This window comes from Brienomyrus brachyistius, chromosome 10, assembly GCF_023856365.1.
Source record: "Brienomyrus brachyistius isolate T26 chromosome 10, BBRACH_0.4, whole genome shotgun sequence".
NCBI lineage: Eukaryota > Metazoa > Chordata > Actinopteri > Osteoglossiformes > Mormyridae > Brienomyrus > Brienomyrus brachyistius.
This window is the reverse complement of record NC_064542.1, coordinates 43,905-69,847: the sequence shown is the minus strand read 5'-3', so window position 1 is coordinate 69,847 and position 25,943 is coordinate 43,905. Positions and strand designations below refer to the sequence as shown.

The 25,943-nt window shown below is 47.9% G+C and overlaps 1 protein-coding gene across 3 annotated transcripts; it reads left to right on the top strand.

Annotated features, from left to right (window-relative positions):
- Positions 1–1,800: 1,800 nt before the first annotated feature.
- LOC125750650 (ribosomal protein S6 kinase alpha-6-like) lies at positions 1,801–25,535 on the top strand. 3 transcript variants are annotated; one of them, XM_049028798.1, is made up of 22 exons: positions 1,801–1,914; positions 8,228–8,287; positions 9,817–9,933; positions 11,069–11,150; positions 13,320–13,400; positions 13,614–13,693; positions 14,271–14,377; positions 14,885–14,922; positions 15,516–15,658; positions 16,482–16,552; positions 16,962–17,050; positions 17,543–17,607; positions 18,550–18,652; positions 18,768–18,892; positions 19,155–19,280; positions 19,628–19,717; positions 20,010–20,168; positions 20,409–20,570; positions 20,870–20,946; positions 22,943–23,060; positions 23,444–23,588; positions 24,285–25,535. In XM_049028798.1, the coding sequence occupies exons 1-22, from the start codon at positions 1,867–1,869 to the stop codon at positions 24,404–24,406; spliced, it is 2,208 nt and encodes a 735-aa protein (XP_048884755.1). In that variant the 5' UTR covers positions 1,801–1,866; the 3' UTR covers positions 24,407–25,535. The 3 variants fall into 3 exon arrangements, with proteins under 3 accessions (XP_048884755.1, XP_048884754.1, XP_048884753.1); XM_049028797.1 differs by lacking the exon at positions 1,801–1,914 and adding an exon at positions 1,934–2,376 and having other exon boundaries at positions 19,158–19,280; XM_049028796.1 differs by lacking the exon at positions 1,801–1,914 and adding an exon at positions 1,935–2,376.
- The last annotated feature ends 408 nt before the right edge of the window (positions 25,536–25,943 follow it).

Genomic DNA, 25,943 nt, shown 5'->3' with positions numbered 1-25,943 from the left:
GTTTTATATTTCGTTTAGTAAATGGGATATTTAAAGTAAGATCACTACTGTAAGACAAGAAGCCTCCCAAACAAATTAATTGCTTTACGTTTAATTAAACTGACAGCCTCCTGCTTAAAACTCTGCAGGAAGCGATAGGATGAAAGTAACAAATCAACATATTTGTCTTTCGAGCAGCACGAATTTAGTACAAATATTTGTATGTGAAGCACAGCCAGGGGCATGTGGGGGGGACACACTAGCATAAGACTAATATTTTATGTTAAATGCTGGGGGGGCGGTCCAAACAAATAATTATGAAATGTGAGGGGGACACGTCCCCCTGAAATTTAATGACGGTGATGCCCATGAGCACGGCAATGCCTAGCGAACACATTCATTGGCCACTTTATTAGGTACACCTGCTCGTGGAAGCAAATATCAGCCAATCGTCAGTAGCACAGTGTCTTTCGGATGAGGTCAGGAGCTTCAGTCAGTGTTCACATCAAACACCTGAATGAGGAGGAACAGAGATTTAAGAGACTTTTTAACTTGGCATGGTTGTTTGTGCCAGCTTAGACTGGTATGAGTATTTCAGAAACTGCTGATCAACTGGGATTTTCACACACAACCATTTCTGGAGTTTACAGAGAATGGGAGGTAAAAGGGAAGAAAGCAGTGAGTGGCAGTTCCCTGCGGAAATGTCTTGTTGATGGCAGAGGTCAGAGACGAATGGCCAGACTGATAGAAAGTCAACGGTAATTTAAATAACCACTCGTTACAACTAAGGCATGCAGAAGAGCATCTCTGAATGCACAACATGTCGAACCTTGAAGCAGATGGGCTACAGCAGCAGAAGACCACACCAGGTAGCACTCCTCCCAGTTAAGGACAGGAAACAGGCTACAATGGGGACAGGCTCACCAGAATTGGACAAAGGAAGACTGGAAAAACATTGCCTGGACAGAGTCTCGATTTTTAATGCCTCATTGAGATGGGAAGGTCAGAATTTGGTGTGAACATGAAAGCATGAATCCATCCTACCTTGTATCAACTGAGCATTGTTTAAATACCACAGTCTACCTGAGTATTCTTGCTGACCATGTCCGTCCCTTTATGACTACAGTGTATCCAGCTAATGGCTACTTCCAGCAGGATAACCCACCATGTCACAAAGCTCATATCATATGGTTTCTTAAACATGACAATGATTCCACGGAACTGAAGCAGCCTCCACAGTCACCAGATCTCAATCCAACAGAGCACCTACGGGATGTGGTAGAACGGGAGATTCGCATCATGAAGATACAGCCGACAAATCCGCAGTAACTGCGTGATGATATGTCAACATGGACCAGTGTCTCAGGAATGTTTCGAGCACCTTGTTGAACCTCTACCACGAAAAATTAAGGCAGTTCTGACTAGCATGGCATAGCTAATAAATTGGTCAGTCCTGTATAAGTACCGTGTTACAATTGCGACAACAAGCCAAAACATGATTCATTAATCCCCCCGCGCGCACAATAATATTTTGTTTCTCCGTGATGACTCAAAATAAGTCACATTTGAGAGAATGCAACATCCTAAACAGACATCAAAAGAGTCAAAATCATGATTTACCGCCCATAAAACTACAAACCATATGCGTTAATTAAGATTTTAGGTATGAGACGGTAAGTAACTAAAAATGATGATGGCAAGGGGTCTTGATCGCAGAGTAAGTAAACAGAGTGAGTAATGCAGTGCGGGTTATGTAATTTCCCTGTAATCATTTTCAAAGCCGGTGCGCCCCCTCTTGTGCACCTTCTGCGTTCACAGTCGGCGTGATGACTTCAGGTCTGCAAATATCCACTGCGATTAAAACCTCCCAGCTTTTTTTATTTCCCCATGCAAAACACACCAGAAAGACGTCTGTCTCACTCACAACACAGTCGGGTGTGTATATCGCGTTTCTACCCCTCAAGCGGCCACGTTGCTGTATTTATTTCTGTTTTATTTTATTTTCCGGGTTTTTTGTTTTGTGCTACTGGGATGGGGGGAAATCCTTAATTTACTGCGTCAGAGCTACGTCGGCATGTATTCAGTTTCCATGCTGTTCAGGTAATCTGCGGCGGCCATATTCACATCTATAGGGATATATCGGAGTCTCTCAATTTATAAGGAGCAGGGGCTGGGGGACGGGGTGACAGCGGCGCCCTACACGCCTCTACGAAGTCCGGGATACAAGCTATAAATTCACTCTTTGGTTGAAGAACGAGGGCTTTTTTAACCCAGCCGGTTTGTGCAATGGAAAAAAAACTGCAGTGTGAAATAATGGACTAGTCTGATTGCACGATGCCTTTTTCCCAATCGCAAGATTGCTGGCACAAAATGGAGGTGCATACCGTTACTGGTGAGGTATGTAGCGATCGCATTAGTAACAATACGTCCCATTTTATAAATGAGGTTCTGTCGATTGCCGCAACTTCTGTGTATTACTGTGTAATGAGGATGTGTTATGTGTAGCCTATGTGTGTACGCGCATTTAAACCCGTCACGGCACGAGTTGGCAAGCCTGGCCTGCGTAGTGCGGAGAAGTTTTATTTTCTTGTCTTTAATGTCCGTTTTGTATGATAAGTAACAGTCGGGGGATATTTGAAATACATCTGGTCGTATTGTCTTGGTCACTTTCTGTCAAGCTTATTTTTGCAACTGCGCAAACTGGCTGTGTGCTCTCTCTTGTGGATTTAATAAGTATCGTATTTCAAATTCATAATGTGAAATTTTCACCTTGGATGCGATTATAATATAAGGTGTCATATATTTGATTTATGGTCTGATTGCACTGAAAGAAATAAGAATTGGTGATGACAATTAGATTGAGTAAATGCACTAATTGTTGTATCGGGGGAATCTTTCATGCCGTTGTGGATAGAAGAATCAAAGTTAAGTTTCCTGTTTCTTTATAATCCGTTCAATATCTTATTAGGTTAAATGGTATTAGAAAGCCAAATGGCACTTCCATTGCGTTTAATTCAACGGTGTACGTCTGTTATTTTCTGTTTTCACGCCGACCTAGGATGTGGTCTATTAATTATTTGCTTTTTTGTCCTTGAAAATATTTTGGATACAGTGCAAGGTTTGAGCCACCCAGAACGGGCAGGTGCGGCCGTGCGAGATGCCATCACGCCGGACGCGCATTTTCACGACCCCACGGAAAAGGGATCTGCGTTTTCACTCGTGGTTTAATTAATGTTATTGACTGACCCATCCCAGCATCCGCTGTTTTTTATTAACAAAACGACTGCAGGGATCTCTAGAGTTATTTCAACGAATTTAGTGATATATTTGGTTGGGGAGGTGGTGTTTAAAATCTGTGCTTTTATTCCTGCCTTTTTAAGTGCTGACCTTTAACTTTCCATTCAGTATTCGGCATTTGCGCCGTGGTTTCGGGACACTGGGCGCTGTTCAACTTCTTTGCCTTTCCCGCAACAGTCGCTTAAGTTGTTCATTGAAACAGTCGCGTTTTGCTAAATTCTCGACTGAACCGGGGTTAATAATGTGAAGCTGATACGCGTATTCCGACGGGCCATTGTGCGCCGCTGCCGGTGCGTTTCTCGAGGCAGGGATTTGCCGTCCGGTCACCGGCTCGTTTGAAAGCCGCCTCTCCGCTTCAGTTTCTGCTGACGAGACAAAGGGCTGCGTGCTGACACGGAACAAAGGCGGCGGGCCGGGGGTGGGGGCACGACAATGAGCCGGTTGACGGTCCCTGGACGGTGGCTCAGGCCTAAAGGTCGGCATTGTCCGCACCTCGCAGCCCCCCCGTCCCCGTCGTCCCATACGGAGAAGAGCTCGCGGGAGCACAAAGGATCCGCAGAAACTTAACGACACTAAAGCATGTGGTTGTAGCGAAAGAGAACTATAAAAAAAATGAGGAAATTTGCCAGATGACTTGCAGGAAGATTTGGAGAATGTCCCCCCCCCCCCTTGCTAAAAGACCCTCCCCGCAGTAATGCTCTCTCGTCCCTTGCAGTTTCAGACCGCACCGGCCGGCTCCTCTCCCGGCGAGGGGGCGCCGCCTTCTGCCGCCGAGCCGGCTGGCCGCTGACACATTCTGGCGGTCAGTGTGGACGTGAGTCAGGGGTGCTGTGTAGGTTTGAGGAACGGTTGCTGCGAAAGCGCCATTACTCATGTGGTGAGAAGCAGCCCTCTGCTGTTAGGTTAGATTTTTTTTAAATATATATTTTTGTCTAATTCTGCAAGTGTGTGTTTCTGAGAGGCTTCCGGGAAGATAACTGTACCAGCTTAATATAGGCCTGTATGCATATATGTATAAATATGGCCATTTCCTTTCTGATCTTATTGAGGTCTGTTATCTTTTGTGAAGGATTACAAGTTATTGTCTTCGTTTTTAGACTTGTGCTGCTACAGGATGGTATGATATGAAAAATAAAATAGGTGTAGACAGATATAAAATCATTAATATGTAGTGTTATTGGGGAAAGTAGGGCATCATTTTTATTAATAAAAAATATGTGCTTATAGATATATTCAAAATGTAGCGTTTTGCATTTAAATAACATGTTTAAATTCCATGTTCAAGAATTGTATGACCTATTATGAAAGGCTTGTGTTAGAGGGAACATGGCTTTGTGTGATATGTTGGCTAAAACAGTAAAGCTGTCCAGCCCTCCTGCATCACCACTCCCCCCCCCCCCCCCCCCCCCCAGGACTCATGATAAACGCTATGAGTCATCCTGTCTTGGTACCAGGCAGAATACTTTAAATTGATTGGCGGAGTAATATTGTAAAATGGTTCAAAACGGAATCGGGGTGAAAAACATAAAGCAGAGCATGTCCGGAAGGTTCTCTCCCTCGCGCATCCTGTGAGGTTGGTGAGTAATTGTTGGAGAGGGCGCACGACCACGGCAGCGAAGGTATGAGCTGTGAAGGAGGTGGTAGAGGTGTTGGTGTGCGCCTGCATGGAACCCTGCTTGATTGTATCGTAGCGATCCTCTTATGTGCGAATCGGAAACGTGGATTGGGAATGACGGTGAAGGTCCACGAGCATGACCATGGAAATCTGTAATTCTAATGGTGCGTTGTGGGAGTTTTTCCTGCCTGGTGCCTCTATCCTGTATCTCCAGTAGCTTCGACCCAGTGATTTCTGGAAAAGGAATGATGATTCAGTAGATTAGAAATGGAGTGAGGCAATTAGACTCCGTCGGTACAGCAGCGTCTCATCAGGGGGGGTCCCCTACCTCGTACCTGGTGCTTTCTAGGTTGGATTCCAGGCTCCCCACAGCCCTGTGGAGCATAAGTGGTTATGGAAGATGGATGGATGGAATAGCAAGACATGAATATGATGTCGGTACTTTTCCTCTGTTTATATAGGTGAATATTTTTACAGTAGTCCAAAGCTCAGACTTCGAAAAAGGTATATTTTGGGAACAGTCATATAGACTTAGACGTTCCAAAAATGTGGATGTATGTGTGGCTCAGTAGCGAAGAGATTTGTGTCTGTGTGAGACCTTGGGGGTTGAAATCTTGTGTCTGGCAGAGTTGTTATAAATCACGGCTAGTCCCCTGAGCAAGGTCCCCAATCCCAGCTTCTGTGGTATTGCTGTCTTGCCCTGCACTCTGGCCCAAAGCCTTCCTGACTTATATGCCACAAAGCTTCAGCTTGATATAAATAGAGAATATATATAAAAAAAAAATGTTCTTTCTAACATCCGTTTCAGGTGGAGAAGAGGAGATGCAGCAGTTCCTCTCGATACTATTTGTGTGTGGCGGGTGCTAAGGAAGTGGTACCGAAAGGCTCAGGGAACCGAGAGAAGTAGATCAGCGGAACCGCCAGAACCCCCGTCTGAACGTGTGCCCGCGTGCCGCTTCCGGAAGCTTCTCGGGCGGTAGGCCGCAGCGTCGCCCGGGGAACACGGAGAGGAGACGCGGAGCGGGTCTTGTAGGAGTACAGCGTGAGGGATTTCAGAGGATACGTGGTCGTAAGAAGTGTCAGCAGTCGAGGTTTAGACAAAGGCGCCACCAGCTCGGGTCTCGGAGACAGGATTTCGTTTATAAGCCCAGGGACCATCTGGAAGTTCTGAGCCTCTGTGAATTTCTGTGGGCCGATGCCGCGATGACATGCGTGCGGGCTTTTTTTAGGATGGCAGATCCGGTGCCTGAGCAGAGTCGCGCTGGCTCCACCTGCCTGTTTCCGTGTGCAGGAGCTGTGAAGTCACCTAATGCATGCTACAGAACTCTGGGGTCTTTTTTTTTTTTTTTGATGGTGGAAAGAGGTCTTGGAAGACAAAGACTGCGTTCTCCTAAAGGAAGTCTGAGTAGAGGCTGATACCAGACATGTACAGTCTAGCTAACACATCTATTGAAGCATGGAATATTCTCAGGCGTGGGGGGGAAAAACGCCACTCGGTGTACCAGCACTCCTGGGCTCAGGCCTGAGGTGTCGGGATCTGTCTGGCTTCAGTTGCCCCGGGGTCCTGAAAGGCCCCCTTCGGCAAGGAGCCACCAGGCCTCCTCATCGGCAAACGAGCGAGACGTTATTAATTAATCTAAAAAGACCCAGCTTGAGGATGACGGCGGTGACATTTACACGCTGCTGCTTTTTTTAACTGCTCTGTTGCTCATCCTCTCCTGCCTCTTCCTGCTTGCCAGTACAGTTTTCGGATGGGAGGGGGGAGGAGGTGTTGGATACTTGACTCACCAAAGGAGCGATGGCACTCACTCGCGTGAGAGCAAGCGGACAGGAAGTGTAGCCAGACGTGGGTGGGGGGGTGTGGGCGTGGTCTCGATGTGCATCCCTGCTGTGGGGTGGGACTGGACTGTTAATGGGGGGGGGGGGTCCTTCCCAGGAAGAGCCAGGATGAAGTTGTGGCGGGGGGGTTAGGAAATAAGGAAGAGCTGTGGTTTGAGCCCAATGCCCGATAGCCTATCAAGGCTCCTCAGGATGTGAGGCACGCTTTCCTTTGCCCTCTTCCGGCTGACTCCGGTTGTAACGTCGATGTTATGAATGATGTCACATGTGCTTGTGTGTCTGTGTGTCTGCGCGTATATAAACATACAGTTTACTCAGTCTGTATGGGGTGCATGTATCACAAGCAAGAATTTCATGTAACACACAAAGAAAGTTGCCTTGTATCCCTGAACCCGTTTACTGATTTTGACCCATGTTGCTTATGGGTCACCCCCCCCCCCCCCCCCCATAGAATTGCTCCTGATTTGATCTATGACATTTATGCACTTTTTGTTGGCTGTAATGCATTTCTGTCTGTCATTGCGGCTGTATGTGTAGCTTTCCCGGTTCGGAGGCTGTGGTGCGATGGAATGGTCACTGGTTCAAATTCTGGGGTCAGTAGACTGATTTTGCTGTTGTGTCCTGGAGCTCAGCCCTTAATCCCCAATCTCTCCTGCGACTCTGACCCTGTCTTGTCGGTTGTATTACATTTTTTATGCTTTATCCAAAGTAAGTTTGCAGTTTGATTGAATTTACACACCAGATACCCACCAACAACCGGTATTCGACGTGAAGACTTTGGCTTGTGTAGTGTATGGATGGTACAAGCGTGTGTGTGTGTGTGTGTGTTGGAGGACCCTAAGCTGTCCCCTCCACACGTATGGGCACATGACCGCCTGAACTCTGGTGACCCTGACCTTCAGACGCATCCTGCAGCCTCTCGCACCACCACTCTGCTGCGGTCACAGCTGGCTCCCCTGCCTCTGCCTCAACACCCCCCGGGCGAGGTATTTTAATTGCCCCATTTAACCGGTGCATAAAAATATTTTACCCCTCTGAGCATTCTATGTGCGTCATGAGAAAACGAAAATATGCGATAAAATGGAAAAAATTACACAAATGCTTAGCATTCTCATGTTACATTTTTCCACTAAAAAAAATCTAAAATCTAAAAAAAATCTAAAGATCAGCTTTCCACAAGAATCAGAGCAGTGTTTCCCAGTCCGGTCCTCGGGGACCCACAGTCGGTCCATGTTTTTGTTCCCCCCGAGTTCCCTTCCAGACAGTCTACATTTTTGCTCCCTCACGGTGGTTTAGGATGCTGTTCAAATCCTGGAATCGGCAGAGTGATTTCACTGCCCCTTAACCCCCAGTTGCTGCGGGGATTGGCTAATCCTACGTTCTCTGGAAATGTAAATCTCTCTGCTTTGTAAATGTATTATTTTCTTAAACCCCCCCCCCCTTCTATGGCGTGTTTCGTCCTGTGTCCGTTGACACACCCCTGTGATATTTTCATAGGTGAATGGGCACCCAGTCATGGACGAGCCGATGGAGGAGGGAGACCCTCTCCCACACTGTGTGAGTACACAAGCGAGCTCCCCGACACGCCCCCCCTGTGGCCTGGGTGCGTCATCACTGCCGTAGGTTAATGGACGGACATCCCGCTCTCTCTCCAGTTTAACATCTGAACCCTGCCATCTAAGCAGCCAGTTTTCCCGCTAGAAGAGGGTGACTGCCGACCTTTGACCTGACAGGGTGACATCACTGATGACACCCACCCCATCTCACAGCAGGGCGGAGTCTAGCAGCCGTTGGTTTTTGTGTGTGGAAAGATCAATGCGGCTCTTACTTCCAGCCAATTTTTCAAGTCTAAAGGCAGCGGGTTTTTTTATCTGACATCATCTGTCTTGTTTTATTATTGAGTTTGACTTGCAAAACCTCAGAATTACGAGTAAACAAACATTCATCAGGTTTTGATACAAAGCGTGCCTGTTCCTCCAATCATGTGGCTGCAGCAGGATGAATACAGCATGCAGTGAGGACCAAGAAGTTCAGATACCATGCTGCCAGGTATTAGAACGCGTTTGATCTTAGTGATTTTTGAATGTAGTTTGGTGGTTCCAGCATCAAGTGAACAAAAAATGTAACGCGCTGTCAGGGGCAGTAAAAAATATAAAGTTGAAATCGGGAGAAGTAGAAGGAGCGGAGAGCAGGAAAGCTTCTCTGAATGGGCACCTAATCTGTGTTTGAATCATTTACAAATATGGGTCCTTCCTGCTACAGCATAGTTGTATGCAATAAAATGGCCACTGAGTGTATATATAGTGCATCTTCCTGAGAGGTTCTTTGAGGGCACTCCTCTCTCTTCTGGACACTGGGCTGGACTCTCATCCCCCTTTCACCACGAGCTGGGTGGCAGTGAGCCTTTAGGTTCCGTCTGCCCTCTGTGCTGCATTTTATTAGGCCGTATATAACAGCCCCCCCCAACCGCGGTACGTGCCCCACTGCTGCTGGTGCCGGCGGGTGATTCCAGCAGTCGCGCGCTGTGGGCCCGGCCTACGCCCAGCTAAGCTGATTAGCGAGTCTTTGAAGACCAGGGTTCCTCCATGGCTGTGGCTTGCTCTCCCAGCAGCGACATATCTGCCTGTGATTAATAATGCAGGCAGTCTGTATTCACCCCCCCGTGCCGTCAGTGGGGCCGTGACCTCCAGCCAGGTCCTCGGTCAGGTTCCAGGCTCCCCACCGCTCTTCCTGTCTGTCCTCGTCTGGAGGATTTATTTGTCATTTATTTATTTTATCAGACTGTTCACCTCCGGAACCGGTACAGGGAAGTTATACAACAGAAGGGGGGGCGGAGCAGCTTATGTTTAAAGACGGGTTATTGGCTGTGCCGTTTTCCCCAGATGGAAGCACTTCTGTCCCACCGATTGGTTATGAAATCCATCCATATGTCCATCTTCCAACCGCTAGTATCTAGTAGAGGGTCGTGATTGGCTGTGAAGACGCCCCATTCTGGACATTCTGCCTGCATGTGAAACATTGAGGAGCGTGTGTATCTGTATGTTCTGGAAAGAGGCTTACAGTGGCTTTGGGACCTCTCTCTCCAGGAAGACGGTGCCTACAAGGAGATCCCCATCACCCACCATGTAAAGGAAGGTTGCGAGAAAGCCGACTCGTCCCAGTTCGAGCTGCTGAAGGTCCTCGGTCAGGGCTCCTTCGGGAAGGTTGGTCTCTGTGGCTGCTTTGCTGCTTCTGTCGCAGTTTGTCGAGCTGCGCTGTTGAATTCTTGAATCCGATTGGTCAGAAGTGTTAATTTTTAACCGCACATGTAGTTGCCTACAAGGCAAATCACAGTAGCAAAACAATGCATGGTTTTAATTCTAAATGACGTTGCTTGAAATTGCAGCAATAGAACACAATTTAAAAGTAATGGAAACTAAGCAAAATGTTTAATTATTAGCATATGAAGGAAATTCTACTGATAAATGCATTTTCAGCTCGTAAATGTAAAAATAGGTTTAGAAATGTATAAGTCAAATGAGGAGTAAACGGATATACGCAAATGTACCCTTTAAGCCCGATTTAATGTCTTCTGCCGAGTCAGGGGAGATTATGATTCACACAGGTTCACAGCTGGCCACGAATTAAGCTTAGTACTGTAATGACAGGTCAGTGGAATGTCAGTAGAATCAAACCTGCAACTTTGTGGCAACAGTTCCTGATCTGCACGCCAACTTGCTCTCGGCCACTCTGCTGGTACCTCACAGACACACCTTCAGTGCCGACTTCAGCTATTTTTCTGCCAATTAAACCCTTAGACAATGGCGCTACAGTGATTAGCATGCCCTTGGCCTGTTCTCAGCCTCACTGTCCACACACCCATTTATGGCAGGGAAATGTGCAGGACAGCACTTGGAGTTATGCAAACTATGCAGCTCGGTGCGTGTTAGCACGCTAGCTTCATCACACGCTTTTCCAGAACCTCCACATTAAACCTATACGGACAGAGAAGCTTTTGTGAACTTTGCTAAGTGCCATGCTAATTCATGCTAGCTGTGCTAACGCATCTCTTACTGTTTCGTTACGTCACAGCTATCACCCCTTAAAGTTAAATGTTGCGGTTTCTTCAGAAGTGTGAGGACAGTGAAGGGACGTACACCGGGCCTGGATTTTGACATTTCGCACAAGATCAATAACAGCCAAATAACTGCTTACCACGTCATTACATGCGAGTTACTGAATAGCAAAAGTGCAGGCTTGTATATTCCAAAGGAGCCCTCAGTGTGACTGAGATTGTGTGAAGGTGTATGAAAAGAGTGAAAATGATTTATCGAGAGTGGTTTTCCTTGCCCTCCTCAGGTATTCCTTGTTCGGAAGATGGTGGGCCCAGACGCCGGGCAGCTATACGCCATGAAAGTATTGAAAAAAGCTTCTTTAAAAGGTGACGTTTGGGCAGCAGCTAAATGTTTTATTGTGGTTTTTCTGTATGCATTGTAAGAAACATGACAGATTAATGACGATGAACATTTCAACAAATTTGAGGCAACCACTCCTCGTTTAGGGTCTGCCTTGTTTGCCGTTAGCATATAGCATATAGCATTATCCATTAGCAAATGGAAGATGAAAGGAAGTGCTTATGACTTTACTTCAGCCTTCCATGCTTATAGTCGTGGTCATGCCTTAGCTACCGTGATTTTCTCGTGTGGACCTTTTCCACTGCCACCAAGAACCACACGGTACCGCAAACTCCATTGTAATTATCCGAGCTGTACCCAAACCAAACCTACACTGACACGCCCTGCTTACTACCTGAGCCGAAAGCAGGACCAAACCAAGCTGGTTGCATCGCCACCAACTGATTGGTTGGAATGCAAGGAGATACCAGTGATCAGTGATCTGCATCAATAAGCTTGGATTATATGGGAAAAAGGGGCATGTTCTGTATATTATTTATTAATAGTATCACACATCACAATATATTGATGCCTTACTGATAACTTGTAACTTGAAAATTTCCAGCCACCTGCTTAAAAAAGTGCAGTAGAACAGCTGAACAGAATGGATTCATGATGCAAAATTATGCAATCGAATGCTAATTCCGTTAGCATTTGGCGCTAACATTAGACTAATTCTCACAGACTTGCTGGCGTAAATTAGCACATAGTAAATCATGATGTACGCCGTGTGATAGGGCTGTACAATATCATATCACGATTGTGTGGTGCATGTACAATAATCACCAGGGCTTTAGACGACTGGTGTAAACATTTATCCAGATGCTGGGTTTTTTTTTGGCCTCCTCTCATTTGTAAATTCCTTCTTCTTTTGGCTTTTTGTTGCTATGCAGACGCTTACTTATGCCCACAATTTGGTAAGCAGAGAAGTGGTGTCCCTAAAATATTAACGAGAAGCATATCATGACACCCAAAGTTAGCAATCTGTATAAATAATATCTTTATGTTTAATAAATGTCTTTAAATGTGACTTTAAAAGTACCACCACACCACTGATGTCTTTTTACCTTGTTTACCTACTATACCGCCTTTTTCTAAAGATGACGTGGTTGCTGAGCTGCCCCTTTCTTCACCGCCACTTATCGCAGTGCTTATTGCTTCCATGATTTACCAAAACTATAACATATGGCGTGCTGACCGAATTTAATATACGTAAAGCTATGTGGAATTTATGCAGATTACTAAGCTTTGAGTGTCACAATACGCATCTATTTTAGGTTTACTACTAATCTGCTTACCAAATTGTGAGCGCAAGTAAAGATTTGTACAGTACCAAGAAGCCGGCATCCAAACAAATGTTTCGCCCATCTAAAGTCCTGGTGATTATTGCACATGCGCCAAATAATTGCGATCTCATGCAGCCCTAGCGTCAACAGTAAATTAGTATCTCTTTGGTTTTACGTCACTTGTTCCCCGAATCCGGCAAAGCATTTACCGAGCCGACCTTCTTCTGTTTTTGCCAGGAAAACCAAAGCGAGCCAGAACTGCACTGTAACTAGTCTCCCTTCGCGGTTTGGCTCTGCTACAACTTGGTTCCTCTATGCCAGTGGAAAAGCCTCATTAGCGGCCATTTGCTTTAATGGCCTGGTCACTGGAATGGAATTGGGTTTTAGATCACCACAAATACAGCTGCTTTCTCATATTTGCACTTCTATACTCATTAAAAGTTATTGTAATGTCACTGTCACGTGGTGTACCTACTGGGTAATAGGTACTGGTCAGAATAATATGGTTTCACATTAATAACAGTCTGCTGGTTTTCATGGACTTCTCCAAATTGTACCCATGTAAAACAGGAAAGTCAGTAGCCTGTAGCAGTTTCAACATTACTTCTTTAACACCTGCATGTGGTATGGCTCACATTTCCAATGCATAGTCCTATCATCAGATATCCATCTATCCATTTTCCAAACCGCTTATCCTACTGGGTCGCGGAGGGTCCGGAGCCTATCCCGGCAGGGAACAACCCAGGATGGGGGGCCAGCCCATAGCAGGGCACACCCACACACCAGTCACTCACACTAACCACTGCACCACCATGCCGCCCATCATCAGATGTATTAACTGTAACTCATTTTTTTCCCCCCTTTCTTAAGTGAGGGACCGAGTTCGGACCAAGATGGAGCGGGACATTCTAGTGGAAGTCAATCACCCCTTCATTGTGAAGCTGCACTATGGTGAGTTGAGTCACATGACCCCTTCCTCATCCAATCATTGCTTTTCGGGGGGTTGTGGGGTGGACTCTGTATCCAAGTCTCTGGCTCTCAACTTTTTAGATGCTGGATCTCCCTGAACACCTCTGCAGGTTCCAAACAGGTCATCAGTTAGCGTGATTGCCCCCCCCAATCTCACAAGGCGCTAACCTTTTGCTCACTCCGTGTCCCCCGCAGCCTTTCAGACTGAAGGGAAGCTGTACTTAATACTGGATTTTCTCAAGGGCGGGGATGTCTTTACCCGCTTATCCAAAGAGGTAAGCTGACCTTTCTCTTGATTGCCCCCCCACCCCCAAACATACACACATACAGGCCTATATAAGTCAAGAGAAACATTCATCCCTTCAGCACTCAGCGGGGGGGACCTAGCACCCATATGTTGCTCTCCGTTTATCGTATACGTGAAGGTGTCGCACTCCCAACCGTAGCGCATAGAAATTCTCAGCTCCGTGCGCCAAGGGGAAACAAGGCCGTAGGTGTTTTGGTTTAGATACCAAGGTGTTCAGTGAAAGTGTCGGAAATGAAACACACCTTTGACCATGCCAGCCTGCTCTCACCGGGAGCATTAAAGCACCGTGCAACATATGCTAACAGTTCCTGCATGTTGTAGCCAGTATAGAAAACGATGATACTGTGCAAATCATTGCATGCCTGACCTTGCAATTATAAGTAAAAATATCTCGCTATTGCTCTTGCTGTTTTTGCCCCCCCCCCCCCCCCCCGTCCCTCTGCTAGTGTGTTTTTTATTCCCCCTTGCTGTTGATGATGACTATGATGCTGTCTTGTTTGTCTGTGAACAGAGATCAGAGGGTAAATCTGTCCAGTTCTTATTAGGTTATGTTTACAGAGGAGGATGTGAAATTCTACCTTGCAGAGCTGGCCCTTGCATTGGACCATCTTCACAACCTAGGCATTGTTTACAGAGACCTGAAGCCTGAAAAGTAACGTATCCACTTCCCTTTGTCCCTTAATCTCCCAAGATCTCCCCGCCAGTAACCTAGGCAACGGTCTCCATGGGAGACACAAAGTGTTTCCAGAGACCCCAAGTTTTTGCCCTGAGATTGGCAGTGAGGATGTCCATACAGTGTCCCTCTCCTGTGCGTGATGAGGTGTAGCGTACTGATGCCAGTGAATGTAGAAATTGTCGACACGATGTTTCAAAGCTATGAAACCCTCTCAGACATACATAAACTACCCATAATGCTTAGAGACAGTGTGTGATTCTCTATCAGTAAATCTGCCTGCAGTTTCCCTGTTTACTCCTTAGTCATGTTTTAAGTTTCATATACAGCCTTGATCTTGATCCATTTGGGTCTGTACCAAGTACTGTAGGTCAGAACCACTTACCAGCAATGTCCCAGATAACATTTCCGCTTTTACTGTTGATGTGCATTTTGTGGGAAAATATTTTGTGTACCTGTATTGGAGAATGTGATTTTAATTTTCAGCATTTTGCTTGATGAAGCTGGACATATCAAGTTAACAGGTATTTACTCCTCTTCCTCCTCCTCTGTTTGTTTACGTTGTCATGCTGTTGTCGTGGAAACGGCTTCCTTCGCAACACCTCGTTTGTGTGCTCGCTCTCACTGGGATTTTTCTCTGTACGATTTCATTGTAAATCTCGTAAACGCGTCTGTGAACATTTTTTTTTTTTCCCCTTCCCTTCAAACCGACTCGCGTGAGCCATCAGTCGTCAGATGTGCTGACATAGAGCCGGCCCGGGTGCGAAGGTGGCACTCCGTTTCACATGCTCTCTGAGCCGCGAGAATGGAAAGTGGAAAATGCGTGGGACCTCTTGGCAACGGGGCCACAGTGGGCCTCTGCCGTAATGCGTCCCCCGCAGTGCTGCTTGCTCTTGTAATGCGTCCTGTCAGCAGCCGTGTAGCATGAATTTAAAACAGTGGTCGCATGGGCTTCGCGAACACGATCATTTCTAAAACGACCAGCAGTTATCTAGCGCCAAACCAGGTCACTTCTGCATTAAAAGCTCTTTTACGTCGCGGTCATTATCATGCCTGAGGTGTTTGCCCCCAGTTGATGTCGCCTACATGTCCCTCACCTGTCTTTGCTTCTGTGCAGACTTTGGGCTCAGTAAAGAGTCGGTAGACCAAGATAAGAAAGCCTACTCTTTCTGTGGCACTGTGGAGTACATGGCCCCTGAGGTGGTCAACAGAAGAGGACACACCCAAAGTGCTGATTGGTGGTCTCTCGGAGTTCTCATGGTACGTCTGGCCGCTGAACCCGCCCACTCCTGCTTCCCATTGGAAGAAATGAAGTTCGGTTTGTGTTTGCAAGCCTAATATGGTTTGCCGTTATCTTCATAATAGCGATGCACAATACACTGGATATATTGGAATATCCTTAGTTTGTCTTTCGAAATCTTATGTTGATTCAGTGCCGCCACGCTCACACCTTTGCTCGCTCTCGGGAGTTTCACTTGTACAGAGATGTCCTGAGGGCAGGAAGAAAAATACATTTGGTTCTGAGAGATAATCAGTCAGATTGTAGAGGAGGCAGGACCAAGGTATCTGGTGGGCACCACTATGGGCAGTGGTGGCTTACTGGGTAGGGAAGAGCCCACTGAGGTACCCTGAGAAGGTACCGCCCCCCAAGCACTGCTCCCCGGGCGCCGAATTAGCTGCCCCCTGCTATGCCACATTATCACATATGGGTTAAATGCAGAGTACACATTTCACTGTTGTGTGCTGTGGTGTGTCAACAATGACCACTGATCTCTAAATTCCATTTGCTTGAACCCCCCTCCGCTATAATCCATTTGGTTATCCCTCTGAACCAATCACTTTTTATTCTGCCCTCAGAAATTTTTTTGCGCGGGTAAAACTCCCACAAGCCCTTTGCTCCCCAGCGGGTTTCCACCCAGCTGTAATACCTCCCCTCCACTTGCACCTCTGGAGTTGCCACCCTGCTAGAGGGTGCTGTTCAGTTTATTTTGCCGCTTTCACATGGTCCTCAGAGCATGAATGTGCCGTCTGTTTCTGCCGAACATTTCTCACAGTCTGCATTTCCTTTTCTCTGTTCCCTCAGTTTGAAATGCTAACTGGAACGTTACCGTTCCAAGGGAAAGACCGCAACGAGACCATGAACATGATCCTCAAGTAAGTTCGGCTGCAGTCTAATCCTCTGATCCTCGGCTCAGTAATCCGGTATAACCTCCATCTCCCTCTCTTATAAGCTGCCTCGTCTGCCGTCACCGGATACCTAAATAAAATGGACACAAGTATTAAAACGTATATACAATTTACGCTGTTGACTTTTACACATCCCAGCTTCCGCATGCAAATCCTCCATCTGGGCCAGACAGGCAGCCTTTCTTTACTCGGGGATATTTCCTGAGTACTAACGGCACTGTGAAAAATGAATCTGAACGCTGGAGATGATCTGCGCTGTTTTTATTTAAGAGTAACAGGCGCAGAGCCTCCGGATGACTGTCTTGCGCCGATCCTGTTCTTAGCGGAAAGTCGGATAATTGTCACGGTGATGTCTCCCATCTGGCCCCTTCCGCAGAGCCAAGCTGGGAATGCCGCAGTTTTTGAGCACCGAAGCACAGAGCCTCCTAAGAATGCTGTTCAAGAGGAACCCGGCAAATCGCTTAGGTATGCTGGCCCACTCTGCTCTCCTTGTAAGGCCTGCCGAAGCTCCAAATCTTCAGCAGTCCTATTGGGGGGGGGGGGGGGGGAACCTCAGCTGTGCTCCTCCTCATCCTCCTTCGCAAGGGGAGTTTACACTGGCACATGCAGACAACATTTGACCACTTTAGCATGCTTGTGCTCCTGTGTCAAAACCGCGAAGCTGTCCTGCAGATCACCTCTACACCCATCCCCAGTGTCTGCCTGCTTCTCTGTGGAATATTTAAGGCACCCACCGCCCTCCACCCCAGCCAAAAACAGACAACTTTTTGTTGGATGTGTATACTTAAATATGCTCCTCTCTGTGACAGTTTTGTCCAGCAGGGTGAGCTCCCTATAGCTTGTTTTTGTTGTTGTTATATTATTAGTAGTGTTGTTTTTATTAGGATTATTATTAGTATAGTAGTATATTGTTAGTATTATTGTTGTACTTTCATTTTTTTATATATTTTTTAATAGGGGCAGGTCCTGATGGCGTGGAGGAGATCAAAAGACACCCCTTCTTTTCCACCGTAGACTGGAACGTAAGTGGGGGTTGGTGGGGGTGCGAGGAGGGGCTTGCTTCACACACCCCCGACGTCACGCTAATGAGCACGCCCCAGGAACGCAGGGTGCCCCGTGCGGGAAATGTAACTCGTCCACTCGGGTTCGAGCAGAAACCCTGGGCAGCGAAGCGTATGGCCCAGAGTGAGCGCGCCAGCGGCCGCTGCCCACCCACCCGCCTGGCCGAGCGGGTGCCGGGGGCACCAGCTGGCCGGGCCGCGGGCCAGCTCCGACCGCGCGCTGCTAATGGGCCCCGCGAGTGGCCTTTAGACGCGAGCGGCACTCGCTGGAGCGTGAAGCCGAGACAAGCCACCCCTGCCGAGAGGACAAGGTTAATCCGCCTGTCCCGCCGGGGAGACGCCCGCACTGAGTAAGCCGCTCGCCCCCGAGGCCGCATCCACCCCCGGCCACAGCAGTGAGGGCTGACCCCGCGTCGGTGTCGGTTTAGGGCAGCACGGGGGCCGGGGCTTTGTGGGGGATGCAGACTAACAAACGGTGGGGGTGCTGGCCCAGTGCCCGCCTCTGTGCCCCGAGTGATCGATGGAAGGCTGTTTGTTGGCAGGGTAATTAGCTCTGTGTGTCTGACAGCAGACACTGGCAACTGGCATCTCCTGTCTGCCCGCCTGGCCCGTTTTCTCTCTCTGTCTGTGTGTGTCTCTCTCACTTCCTCTCTTTCTCCCTTTCTCTCTCTGACCCCCTGTCTTACTCCTTTCTGCCTGTCCATCTCATTGTCTTTCTCCTCTCTCTCTCTCCATCCATTTCTCTCTCCGGCCCCCTGTCTTACCCCTGTTTCTGCCTGTCCCTCTCATTTTCTCTCTCTCTCGTTTCCCCTCTATCCCCCACCTCACCCCTCTCTCTCGGTCGGTCCTTCTTGTTTTCATTCTTGCTGTTTCTCTCTGCACCCCCCCCCACCACCACCAAAGGAGCTGTACAGGAGAGAGATCCAGCCTCCATTCAAACCGGCCTCAGGGAAGCCAGATGACACATTCTGCTTCGACCCAGAGTTCACCGCCAAGACTCCCAAAGGTGGGGGTGGGTTGGGGTGCAGGGGAGGTGCCGTACTTCCAGAGAAACCCTAAGAGCAGCAACTCTAACAACAGTGCGATCGCTCATTGCTAAACACCCCTGTTGGTGCCTGCAGATTCCCCGGGCGTGCCACCCAGTGCCAATGCTCACCAGCTCTTCAAAGGCTTCAGCTTTGTGGCGCCCCCCTCCATGGACGAGAGCAAGCCGGCCCCCCCAGTCAGCTTCCTCCCTGTCGTGCAGGTAGGCTGCCTCAACGTGACTCACCCCTTTCTCGGTGCACCACCCCCTTTACTACACCAGGGGGCGCCCTTGAAATCCCTCTGAAAGTCACTTTGGATCCATGTCTTCTAATGGTATTAATATTAATATTAATATATATAAAGTGAGTCCTTGGTCTCTGTGTATCTAGTATCTGCCTATGAAAGGAGCTTCATGCTCGGTACTGTGGATGACAATGGACCACCTCCCAACACCCCCCCCCCAATTCGGGTTCTTCCTGCAGCAGATGCACGGAGGTAGTGCTCAGTTCTCGGAGGCATATGAGCTGAAAGAGGATATTGGTGTCGGCTCCTACTCCATCTGCAAGCGGTGCGTCCACCGGGTCACTGGGACGGAGTTCGCCGTCAAGGTAACATTAGGCGCCCGTGTTCAGGTCGGTTCTGGCCTGCCGTTTGCACTCCCCACTGGCTGCTGCTTTTCGTTTTCTACAGTATCTCCAGGTCTTGATGAATTAATCATGTTTTTGAAAAGTGTTCTGACTCTTAACTGCATCTGTACGGCTTGAATCACACATTGAGTGTGTTTATTTTAATGGCCAGCAGAGGGCAGCACAGTACCACTTTTCTGATGCCTCCACACGATCAGTGTAATGTCATGGTTGGCATGCAGAAAAATTGCTTTGAGGATAGAATTGCTAATTCTGATTCTCTTCTTCAATGTACTTTATTTATTTGTTTGCTTGTTTGTTTTTTGTAGATAATAGACAAAAGTAAGAGAGATCCATCAGAGGAGACTGAGATCCTCATGCGATATGGTCAACATCCCAACATAATCACGCTAAAAGATGTAAGTTAACTGCTGTTTTCCTTTCGAAACATTTGAAAGGCACATGTGAAGTATATAACGGAACCGGCCCATTCAAAGACCGCAGGACATACAAGCGTGAATGTATTAGCTCATTATGAGCAGGTGATGCTCATCGGGTAGCACATGCACCTGGAGAAGTCCGGCAGGTTTTCACTTTCCTCCAGGCTGTGGTTGTAGCCATGCACTTGGCCAGCTTTGTGTATGAGTGGTGGTGGGTGTGGCTTAGCCTGGTCGGCATGGTAACCCCCCCCCCCCCCATTTCTCCTGGCAGGTATACGACGAAGGTCGCTTCGTGTACCTGGTGACAGAGCTGATGAAAGGTGGAGAGCTGCTGGACAGGATCCTCAGGCAGAAGTGCTTCTCCGAGCGGGAGGCCAGTGCTGTGCTGTACACCATCGCCAAGACCGTGGACTACCTACACTGCCAGGGGGTGCGGAGGGGGGAGAAGGGGGAGGCTGGGGTGGAGGGGGATGTCGAAGGAGACTCTTGAGGTGGGGTCTGGGGTTTAGGGAGGAGGAGATGGGAGGGGGAAGGGTTAGGCTGGGGGAGAAGGTGGAGGTGGTACTGTTTGGTATCGTTCGTCAGGTGATAATGGCCTGAAAGCCCATGAAAGCATCCTTAGCTGTCCTGTGTGTCCTGGAGGTGTCACATGATGCCACCCTGCCTGCAGGTGGTCCACCGGGACCTGAAGCCCAGCAACATCCTGTACATGGACGACTCGGGAAACCCCGACTCCATCCGCATCTGCGACTTCGGCTTCGCCAAGCAGCTGAGGGGCGAGAACGGCCTGCTGCTCACGCCCTGCTACACGGCCAACTTCGTGGCCCCTGAGGTGCGGGGTGGGGGAAGGGGGCTACAACTGTAAAAGGCCTGCGAGGGGTGGGTGGGTGTCTGTTAAAAGCAGGTGCACAGCGAGCAGCTGCGGGAATTTGGAGCACGTCTGAAAATGTCACCGCTGAGAGGCGTAATGTGACCTTTACGCCCATTAAGCGCACAGTGATTAAAAATGTGCGTTACTGCTGCTGATGCTGTAAGGTCCTCGGTATACAGACGCTATGGGCTTATAACGTGGTTCTGATTCTGGTTCCGGTTCTGTGACACGAGGCTAACCGCCTGCCATTTTGCTCACAGGTCCTGATGAGACAGGGTTACGATGCCGCCTGTGACATCTGGAGTCTCGGGGTGTTGCTGTACACCATGCTGGCAGGGTGAGAGTGGCAATCTGCGTACATGTAGCCTGGCACGTAGGGGGCGCTTCTCTGCAGAGAGATCAGCTGTTACCTTTTGGGGAGGGGGGGGGCGTTTGACCTACCATATATGGGCTGAGTGACGTTTGCAGCTGTTAGGCTTCCGTCTAGATTCACACCGCGCTGCCCACCCAAACCAGCCTCCCACCCCGTTTCCATGACGAAAACCCCTCGTTTATAAATAAGCGGGAATCATTTCCAACCGCATCAGCGATTGGCTGTGCATACGCAGCATGCGTTTTGGTGAACGGACGTGATGGAAGGCGCCCTCGGAGCAGAGCCTTTGATCCGTTTGCTGGATTGTCTCGCCAAATATTAAATCCGTCGCTTTTTATTGTGGGTCAGGAAAGAGAGAGAGAGACGTCTCTCCCGCATATGGCGAATTATTATATGATAACTAATTAAACCGACCTCCCGTTTCAGGAAGGATTTTGCATGCTGCCAGGATCAGGTCGTTACTGTTGTCAGGTAATAGTTTGCAGTTTGAAACAGTGGGATGTTGGTAAAAATACAGCTTCTCTGTGTGATTCTGGGGTGGAGACTCTAGCTGTTCAGCCAGATATGCTGAGCTGAGCTAAGCAAACTAAGTGTATGTGATGCTTAGTCGCTTCCTTTAATTTAGGTCCCACTGGCACTAAACGGGGCATCTCGGTGGGTAGTGTCATACCTTCCGGGTGGAGGGCTTATATCCTGCCTCCATTGTGGGTGGAGTTTTGCATGTGTCACATGTTAAGAAACAACCAATTAGGTTGTAAACAGTCTGTAGTGTATGATTACATGAGTACACGGCCTTTGATGGAGTGGTATACCCCTGCTTAGTGCTGTCTGGGATAAGCCCCAGACAGCACCCCCCCCGACCCTGACCGGGAAAAGCCGTCATGAGATAGATGGATGGTACTATTAAGCAGAGGAAATGCGTGCAGGAAGTGTGAACACTGACACTAGGTAGATGGTTTGGTGGTCGTCTTCCATGCTTGATACATATGTTTTGATACATTCTGATTCTCAGATCCAAAGCAGAGAAAATGGGGGTGTAAATTACAGTTCAGAGGTGTAATTGTGGCAAAGATGTGATTATGTGGATTTCTGTGAATGAGTCACGTCTGGTTCACTTATGTATAGTGGTGTGAACCCCCCACCCCCTCGGTTTGCTGCCCAGCAGTGACAGTCGTGTCACTCCACCCAGAACTTTACTTCATGGTGCCACGCTGTCTCCTTATGCAAAGTGGGCGGGAGCGCAGTGAGCGGTGTGTAATGTGGCAGTGCCCCCTAGTGGCAAATGAGGAGAGCTGCAGGGCAGGCACTGCGGAGAAGCTCTGGGAACAGAATGAACACCTTCAGGGAGAATCTAAACCTTTAACTGTTCTGGGTCTTGAGCTCAAGATGGAGCAGTTTTTCCATCCCTCATTTCCATCTTGTTTTCAATCGGCATGAATTGCTACCGGCAGTGAAAATAAGACCGACAACCTGCATTCCACACAAGAACGATGGCTGTTAATGAACTGCAGAGTAATGACATCAGTAATTAATCACAATCACGCATTGTTTTTAAGGGGTTTAAAAGCATAATCTTTTGGCATTCCTCACTGGGAGCTCGTGAAATGTTCGGAATCAGAATTCGGAATTTATTGGCCAGGTACTCTTGCATAAAGTGCAGTTTTGTCTTTGTAGTATTAGTGCATGCGTTCGCAAACAACATAGAAAGTGAATTTAAGAAAAATAAAAAATGTAAATGTTTTAAGTATCAGCCACAATACTCGTATCATTACAAATTATGGCCAGTGATTAACTGGTGAATGTTAGGTGTTCAGCCTAACCAGTTTCAGCCAGGTTCTTGGTTAAAAGGTCAGCAAAAACCAGTTAGCCCAATGATTGGCACCCCGTTGTCACGCCTGCTCCGAAATCCATTGGTACCGTTGGTTCCCGCATGAGCTCACCGGCGCCCTCTCATCTGAAGGTACACCCCCTTCGCCAACGGCCCCAACGACACCCCCGAAGAGATCCTGCAGCGAATCGGCAGCGGGAAATTCTCCCTCAGTGGAGGCAACTGGGACGGCGTGTCTGACACCTCCAAAGTATGCCCCGCACACCATGCACCGTTATTAGTAACATACAGATGCACCCTCATTAATCATCATTAGCATCACAAATGCCTATTTTTAAGCAATGTATGTTTGACCTGCATATTCATCTACCTGATGCTTTTATCCAAAACAATAGTGGGAATATTTACAATTTATATGCACTCAGTGGGATTCAAACCCACAACCTTTGCATTGTTAATCTTATGTTGTGCAGCTGTCCCCATGAGACCTGTTTTTGGGGACATCTTTCCCAGAAAAGTGCCAGGAAATCGTCTTAGTGACAGTCAACCTTGCAGTGACGCACAGGCGCGTTTGGATGATGCCGTTACTGAGTGGTGTCCCCCTTATCCATGTGCCCTGTGTCCTACGTCCAGGACCTGCTGTCCCACATGCTGCATGTGGACCCTCACCAGCGCTATTCCGCGGAGCAGGTCCTCAAACATCCCTGGATCTCCTGCCGTGACCAGCTGCCGCACTACCAGCTGATGAGGCACGATGCACCGCACCTGGTCAAGGCAAGTGTGCCGCACGGGGGTGTCCGAACCCCACCCTGTGTCACTGGGGGTCTGGAACACTGCTGTAGGAGGGGGGTGGGGGTTTGCATAAAGAGCTGAGGAAGCTGGTGCAACTTCAATCAACAGATGAACTGGGGAGGGTGACATCATAAGTGGTGTCGTGACCCTTGTGTGTTTCCGGCTACCGGACTGTGGCTGTTATGCAGTTTTTATGAACAAATAACCTGGATTAGACACTATAACCACAACTGAAAGGGACTTTGAAGTGAGCTAGTGCCAAAACTGTGGGCAAAACACTGATGAACAAGTGAAGCGAATTAATCAACCTCGAAAAACAAACAGGATCTCCCCAGACCCCTCTGTGAATAAACACATGTGGGACGTTTTGGTGTCAGACGCCATGTGTATCCTGTGGCCTGTTACATTTCCTCATTTTCTTCACACTTTCATCCAGTGCGATGTATGACTGAAGAAACTTTGAGGTGAGCCAGCAGCCAGTTTGGTTAAGGGTCTTGTCAGCCATGGGGTTCGAGCCAATGGCCTTCCGGACCTAAGCACATGGGCCCCTAACCCAATGAGCTACACGTTACCTTTGTAATGTTGCCTGAAATGTACAGGGCACTTGTGCTGTGCAGTGGAGTGACGCTGTGTGTCTGTGTCTCCGTGTGTGTGTGTGTGTGTGTGTGTGTCGTGCAGGGAGCCATGGCTGCCACATACTCTGCGCTGAACCACAAGTCGGGGCAGCCCATCCTGGAGCCAGTGGCAGCTTCCAGTCTGGCCCAGCGGAGGAGCATGAAGAAGCTCACCTCCACCGACCTATAGTGACCTTCCTCACTCTGCCACTGCAACCAGCCACCCCCCCATTCCACCCCTCCAGCCCTCATCCTTCCAGACCCCCACAGAACCTGCACTGACATCAGGGAGGCTGCCTGTCCAATCAGGGCCCAGGGAAATTTGAATAAATCCTAATAACATATATGTTTGTGTACGTGATCTGACAAGCATCCTTGGTGATGTATATAAATATACAGTATATATATTTTTAAATTATTTATTCATCCTATTAGAACTCAGCGCTCCCTCGCACAAGCTGAGGTAAAACACCAGCTCTCTCTCTCACATACACACACGCAAACACACACATACCCCCGTCCTCAATTCACTGTGACCGGCCGACCCGAAGCTGCTTTAGTGAACTGTGCATCACGTTTTCGTCCGAGCGACGATCCGCTCCTCCCTTCCCCGGGCCATCGGTCCGTGCTCAGAGACGCCGACACCCCTTTATCTTTCATCTCCGGGAAAGGCTGACGCTCCTGGGAGGAGCGTTATAAGTCGGGCACTTCGGAAGTGGCATCGGCGCTGGAGATCTTGCGTCGGACCGTGGCCTGGGACTAGTCAGAAATCGTTAAGTGTGAAATCACATCTAGAGGTGCAGAAAGGGAAAAAATAAAACGTTAAATTTACAGTGTTTCTAATTCAGAATCAGAGAAGTCTGTGCCTGGCTTTTTTTCGTTTGTGGGAAGTGGAGCTTTCTTTCAGTGCTCGGTTTAATAAAACACGTACTTATTTTTCATTTCACTGATTATGTTTCCTGCGTTCAGCGCTTTCCAGAGTATTGCTCTTTAAGATCAGTGTTTTTTGGACCACTGCGCTCGTTTTTCTCGCTTTCCTTCTGATTTTCAAAGCATCTTTTTCGATTGTATTCTTTGGCTGATTTAAATTGAACAAAAATGTTTAACGAAAATGTTGCAACAGGTTAAAACGTAAAACCTTGTTGGTACAGTGTTAATTCTGACGGGTGGACTGTGGGTCTGTGAGTGGGGATGAACTGTCATGATTTTCTTCACCGGCATTGTGGAAATTGTATCATACTGTATTTATTTCGTTTAGTTTTTACAAATATATTTTTCTTTGGAGGTCTGTATATATTGACATTAAAGATCATTATTGATGTGCCGCGTTTCCGCCTTTCTGTGCCTCAAACTATGTTTGCCCAAGTGTCTGTGCGCATTTTAAGTTCTTTTCAGGAAATATTTACAAATTACGCAAGCAATAAATGCCTACAACCTGGACCAATGTGAGTGGGAATTGGAAAAACCCCGTTTGAGAAATTCTCCAGCAAAACCAGAATCTTGGACTAAGAAAAACGTTTTGCCACAAGAACACTAGCTAAAACTTATGTGGATCCCTGTCACGATCCCGTCTTTTAATGTGTGCCATGCATTCATTCGTTCACTTTTTTCAATATTAGTTACTATTTCCAAAATCATGTCTTGCCCCGATTTTTTTCTATAAACACTAATGCTTTATGTCCCCCTCCGAATAACTTTAAGAGCTTGTTTGAGTCTTAAACTCAAAC

Bases quoted from the DNA above. Each gene is read 5' to 3' on its own strand.
- LOC125750650 (XM_049028796.1), top strand. From the start codon at position 2,314: ATGCCTTTTTCCCAATCGCAAGATTGCTGGCACAAAATGGAGGTGCAT. The intron at 15,659-16,481 runs GTACGTCTGGCC...CTGTTCCCTCAG, and splicing joins GGTCTCTCGGAGTTCTCATG to TTTGAAATGCTAACTGGAAC. The intron at 19,718-20,009 runs GTAAGTTAACTG...TTCTCCTGGCAG, and splicing joins ACATAATCACGCTAAAAGAT to GTATACGACGAAGGTCGCTT.